This window comes from Leptidea sinapis, chromosome 4, assembly GCF_905404315.1.
Source record: "Leptidea sinapis chromosome 4, ilLepSina1.1, whole genome shotgun sequence".
NCBI classification, from domain to species: Eukaryota; Metazoa; Arthropoda; class Insecta; order Lepidoptera; family Pieridae; genus Leptidea; species Leptidea sinapis.
The window spans coordinates 8,621,861-8,628,526 of NC_066268.1; the positions used below are offsets into that span (position 1 = coordinate 8,621,861).

Below are 6,666 nucleotides of genomic sequence, written 5' to 3' on the forward strand. Positions count from 1 at the left end.
TAATTTATAAAGTTGTTTTCTTATATTAAATAATGGTGAATGCACTGATTTGCTCATAGTCTACTGCTGATACTCTGCTCTATCTCATATAACATTCGATTTAATTAATTCTACAAATAAATTTTATTTGACTTTGATATCTTTTTTTTTTCTCTTCCATTAATAGGTTTTTCTTCTGCACATAATATAGAAATAATGACCAGATCCTCGTCACTATCGCTCATCTTGTAATGTTGCTCGCACGTGAACAGCTATAGAAATGACGCGAACTGCAGTTGTCGTGCGGTAGGTACCGTCTAGCGACGTGATACGACGCGCAGCGCAGCGCCGCTGTAATGCGTTACGACCTTTATATACGTATAGGTAATAACTAAAAAATAAAAATATTGTGATGACCAAAGAGAATCTAAACACTACGTTATGATGACTGATAAGCGAACCCAATTCATAGATTCATAATTATCAAAATATAATGTATTGCAATAATACGTATTAGTTAATAAATTTGATGCTTCCACCATAACCAGTACCATGGGGCTGATACGACAATTATTACTTATGAATATATTAAAATGTAAACATAATGGAAAGAAACTCAAATCTTCACAATGCCAATCAAACAGTCTAAAAGAAGAAACTGTTGCAAGTGAAAAGCAAATTTGTAGAGTATGTCTTAAAGATGGGGAAATACCTATATATGGAAACCACGAATATACAGACATATCTGAAGATCTACGAATATTTGCTGATATTGAAATAATTAAAAGTTGTAACTTGCCTACACATCTCTGCCAGGCGTGCTATTCTCTTCTACAAGGAGCAATGCTATTAAGAAAAACAGCACAAAAATCAGATAATATATTACATGGAGTAGATGTGGAACAAAGTGATAGTGACCATAATATGGACAATGATGATACTTTCTATGAGTTTCACACTAAAGCAGAGGAACCAGTAGCCGAAGTACGTGAATACAGTTGCAGGACGTGTGAGCTATCATTTTGCTCATTCAAGGAGTATGATGAGCACTTGTTGTCAGAAGAACATGAAAACATGAGACGCACTTGTCCAGTTTGCAATAAAAGCTATTCAGCAATATATTTTAAGCGGCATGTAGCATTACACAATGTTGAACATCCGTACATGTGTGATATTTGTGGGAAAAAATTTAATATACGAGGACAATTTACCCGTCATAGAGTAACACATTTCATTGAGTTGCCATTTAAGTGTTCTCTTTGCCCATATCGGGGGAGGTTTAGTGAATCTTTGAAAATGCATATGAGGTCACACACTGGGGAAAAACCATACCAGTGTAGTCAATGTCCATCCAGATTTGTAAGTAAAAGTAATCTTAATAAACATGCATTAACACACAAGGGAGAACATGACTTTAAATGTGAGTCTTGCAGCCGTGGATTTTATACTAAAAGAGAGCTGGAATTACATTATAAAGTGGATCACACAGGCATAAAGGAACATGTTTGTAATATGTGTGGCAAAGCGTTTGGCCACAGGAAGCAAATGATGAAGCATCAACTCAAGGTACACAAGCGTCAGAAACTTAGAAGTGGAAGGATGCCATTATATTTACAAGCTGAGTCTAAGCTGCAACAAGATTATTATGAATCATGTATTAAATGAAAGTTTTGCATGTTATAAAGAACTAGTGTATCTAAAGGTGAACATGCATTTAAAAGGCTGACATAACCTCTTGCAATTCCACTGTCGCGGTAAGAGAGCATGGGTGACAATGATCTCCAGGGACTCCTCTTGGTACTGAATAGATATGGTAATTAATAGATTAGATTGGAAAAGAAAATGTTTTGTTAATCAGAGAGATGGTAAAACTGGTGTATCTGCTATATTTCATAGCATTACTCTTTTGCAAAGGCATTCTTGGCATTGAGATGAATTTAAAAAAATCATTTTTACTTTTACTAATGTTATGTATGTTCATTAGCACGCTTGCAAATTGACTAGAAACTGATAATTATAATGTCTACGGCAGGAACAAATATAAACTTACTATGTCTATTACTTCGTTAAGTTAGTAACTTTTTTGTTGAGCAATGTTTATTTTACAACATGATCCCATAAAATGTACAATACAAATTATATTTTATTTTATTTATTTATTACTATGGTAGGTTACTATAATGTAAATAACTTTCTTTTCATCAGTCTTGCTTGTAAATTGATCCTTATTACATCATTCTTAAGGCTATAAGCAGAACTATTAAACACAAAAGCATAATAATATTACTTATTATTATTGAAAGGGGAGAGAGAAGTCTTCAGGACATGATAAATCTCCTGAAGGTATCCTGACGACGCACCGTGTTTCGTGGCAAGGAACTTGAACAACTTACCGCCTGTCACCTTCGACCATGTCGACATCACCAGGTTGCTGAAGGACATCACAAACCTCAAGGCAGGCCTGGCAGAAGTAGTGTTGACATTAGAGGCATCTCAGAACACCATCTATGTGACTATGCTGCTGCCATCCGCCAGCAATGCAGAAAGCAGACAGTGCTGAGGACAGAAAGTGGAAGCAGGCACACCCGCAACGAACCCGCTTGTAGAGCTGTGTCGAAGGGTCTGACCGACAAGGATGGCTTCATTAAGGTGGAGTGGAAGAAGAGGAGACCTCCTAGTCATAACCAATGTGGCACAGCACCGATAGAACAGAACCAGCTCCTGCGTCCCGTAATCCCAGCGACGTATATCTACGTCTCTCGCTTTCACAACACCACCAAGGCCTCCGACATTGTTCAGTACTTGGTGGAGAAGACAAGGTTCCGGTTGGGGGTCGAAAAGTTGGTGACGCGTCACGCAGTAGACTTCAACTCTTTTGTTGTTCGCGTCCCGACAGAACATATATTAACCTTAATGGACGTGCAGCTGTGGCCGAAGGGGGTCGTGTTCCGCAAGTATCGCGGACGTCGCCGACCGCCGGAAGCTACCGAACCCGCGCCTCACATCGCCGCGAAAATGTGACGTAGATCTAAGTTATATATCATATGTATGTTAGACTATAAGGTATTTATTTTATGTGCTATGTAGCCTGAAATAAAGGAATTATTATTATTACACACTAGTGCATAATAGAATTATCCCTACAATGTTTTAAGTTAGTACCTAACTGCTAATATATGAGAGAAAGGAGATCATTTTCAAGCTGACCAGGAAATACATTTTTTTTGTGACAACAAGGAGGTTTTTTTGCTGCTGAAAACCTATTTACATTTGTGGAATAAATAATTTAGACGAAGAAACATTAATAATAATCAAATTATTTATAATTCACAATAATTTTTTATATAAGTATGCATTTTATAACGAAAATTTTAATTTTGAAGTCAATCAATCACCTTACAATAGTAAAACATATTTTAAGGAATAATCCTGTAAGGCTAGACGTAAGTACTTACTTACTCAACACTTGTTGAAAATACATAAGTAAATATACATTTGGCGTGTACAAAAAAAAACCTTCACGTCTTTTCCCATATTTTTTTTATAATCACAAATATCTCATTTGTTAAATAATTTGAGCTTTTTGTAGTTTACACATACATTCAACATTGAAAAATCATTTGTTCAATTACAAGTGCTGATCCGGCAAACATTGTTTTGCCATATAAAGTCGCCCTTGTTAAAGCTAAAGCCTGCTCATTGTATGAATTGTCATTTGTAAAGAAATGTCATGAATTATTTGTACTGCAAATTTAAAGGTACTTAATAAAGATAATACACTTATATAACTAGAGATAGATGAGCCATTTGCGTCCGCGATTTCGGATTTTATTTCATACCCTACTCGAAAGACGGCAGTCGTATTTTATGAAAAACCCCCACTAAATTAACCCTTCATTTAAAATTGTTCTTTCTTAATAATTATAATACGTCATAAAACAAAATTTTGAGGAAATTCTAAAAATGAAATTTCTATGTACATATTTTCAACATATATTTCAGTTATGAAAATAGTCCTACCTACATAGGAATAGAAATGAAAATAAAACCAAATTATATTCAAAATAAAATATATTGATGCTTTTATTTGTGCTTTAGTTGATATACTACTTGTGCGTATTGTGATACTAGCTGACCCGGCAAACGTTGTTTTGCCATATAAAGTGTAATTCACGTGATAGTTTTATAAATAATAAATAGCCTATGTGTTATTCTGGTGTGTAAGCTATATTATTGTAAAGTTTCATCAAAATCCTATCAGTAGTTTTTGCGTTAAAGAATTTCAAACATACATCCAGACATACAAACTTTCATATTTATAATATTACTAGCTGACCCGGCAAACGTTGTTTTGTCATATAAAGTATAATTCACGCGATAGTTTTATAAATAATAGCCTATATGTTATTCTGGTGTGTAAGCTATATTATTGTAAAGTTTCATCAAAATCCAATCAGTAGTTTTTGCGTTAAAGAATTTCAAACATACATCCAGACATACAAACTTTCACATTTATAATATTACTAGCTGACCCGACAAACGTTGTTTTGCCATATAAAGTATAATTCACGCGATAGTTTTATAAATAATAGCCTATGTGTTATTCTGGTGTGTAAGCTATATTATTGTAAAGTTTCATCAAAATCCATTCAGTAGTTTTTGCGTTAAAGAAGTTCAAACATACATCCAGACATACAAACTTTCACATTTATAATATTATATTAATAATAGGATGTGAAAGCTGCTTTTTTTTTATTGGATCTCATTAATTCAAAAGCTGTTGACACACGACGCCGCCGCAAGCAATGCCATTCAGTAAGCATGACAAAACATGTTATAGCATACCTACGCATGATAACTAAATTTTACAATAAAAATGCTCACAAAGCAAGCCCACAAATGATTCTATATAATTCAATTACAGTGTATTCTATATAAACCAATATAATATATTCGATTATACAATCTTAATATGAAGAATTATTAGGTAGACCAGGACTATCTTATTTCCATTCTTATTAATTCTATAATCATCTTCTTTTATGCCTGTTTGACAGCCCCAGTAAACATGGACAGATGGTGGGAAAAACTATTGACAAAGAAAATGTGTATTTTATTACGTTGATTCTTGAAGTATGAATAACACGGAAAACGAACGAAATTAATTCAAAATGCAAAAATACTTCAGAGTATTGTACGTTCTTCCGCAGCCATTTGTATTATACGTCAAAATTAGCTCTCTGGACGCTCGCGAGTGGCGCTTCAATTAGGCCACTGACCTGTATAATTGACCTGGCTATTCCATAATTTAAGTTATGTTTAGGAGAGAGCTTCGTGTGCTGAGTCTGCTAATGTCTAGCGACTCACACCGGCGCTCGGGCCCTTATAGTGTTTCAGCATACTGTGCTACAGCATACGCTGCTGCGCCCGCCGCACCGCAGCCTATCCAGCGCAGTAAAACGTCCAAGCCCACAGTGGTCGCCGCCCCCACAGGGGGGACGAAGGCGAAGCGAGTGACGCCGCTGGACCCGCGACTCACCAAGGTTATCAGCACATAGACCAGGTGCTGACGGCCATCCAGAAGCAGCGTGACCCTATTCCGCTGTGGGTTGTATCACGGAGCTCTGCACCTTTTATGGCTGAGCTCCGCATCGTGTTTTGGAACGCCGACGGGCTTTCATCACAAAAAGCCCGTCTCTTCAAGACTTTGCTTTCTCAGCGTCGAGTGGACATCGGCCTGATCATCGAGACTCACCTACGACCAGTAGACAAGTTGAAGGTTTCCGGATACTACGTCTACCGGGAGGACTACGCCTCGCCGATCGGGACTGCTTACAGGGGATTAGCAGTCTTGGTCTGTCGGAACGTCATCCACCAACTGCTGCCAGTACCTCAACTGCAGATGTACGCCCTAGGCGTGGAGATCTGCATCGAGCGTCAGCCCACCCGCGTGTTCGCTTTCTACAAGCCGCCGCAGAATCGACTCGCAGTGGTTGATGTCCACACCTTGTTGAAGTCGCCGCTGCCCACAATTGTCGCGGGCGACTTCAACGCGAAACACACGGCGTGGAACTCCAATATCGTGAGCCCAGATGGCAGACGCCTCCTGGTCGACTCACATCGCCTCGGCTACGAGGTGCTAGAACCAGAGGTCCCGACGCACTACGGGTAGTGTACGCCCGCAGTACGGGTACTGTGCAGCCCACATGCCAGACGTCCTCGACATAGCCGTCACGTGCGGCCTAACTGCCGCACCGTCGTTAGGCGTCCTGTATGACCACCTCATCTCCAACCACCAAGCAGTCCTCTTGACGCTAAAGACAATCCCGATGACGACATCGCTGCCTTCTCCGAAGCATCGCCAGGACTGGCGAATCTTCGCCGAACATTCGCCGTCCTTAAAAGTAGAGAGTCCTGCAGACGTCAACCGACTCAACACAGCGGACCTCAGTGCAACAGTGTCCAATGCGCTTCGAGAGTCCAGACTCGACGCTGCATCTACTCGTAAACAACCCCAGCTCCCTGCCTACATAGAAGCGATGATCGAGAAGAGGAAGCTGCGAAGACAATGGCAAAACCTGCGGTGAAGAGGCGGCTGAACGCTTTGGCTGCCAAGATTTCAGACGCACTGTAGACAGTCGCAGACGAATCCTGGCACTCCGTCATTGAGCGAGCCGGTGACGATTC

The 6,666-nt window shown here is 39.1% G+C and overlaps 1 protein-coding gene across 1 annotated transcript; it reads left to right on the forward strand.

Moving 5' to 3' along the window:
* Positions 1–413: 413 nt before the first annotated feature.
* On the forward strand, positions 414–3,093 carry LOC126979769 (gastrula zinc finger protein XlCGF17.1-like). The gene has a single exon (XM_050829292.1). It carries the CDS (start codon positions 532–534, stop codon positions 1,642–1,644), a length of 1,113 nt encoding a protein of 370 aa, XP_050685249.1. The 5' UTR covers positions 414–531; the 3' UTR covers positions 1,645–3,093.
* Positions 3,094–6,666: the final 3,573 nt, after the last annotated feature.

Excerpts from the sequence above, each read along its gene's own strand:
- LOC126979769 (XM_050829292.1), top strand. The coding sequence starts at position 532 with ATGGGGCTGATACGACAATTATTACTTATGAATATATTAAAATGTAAA.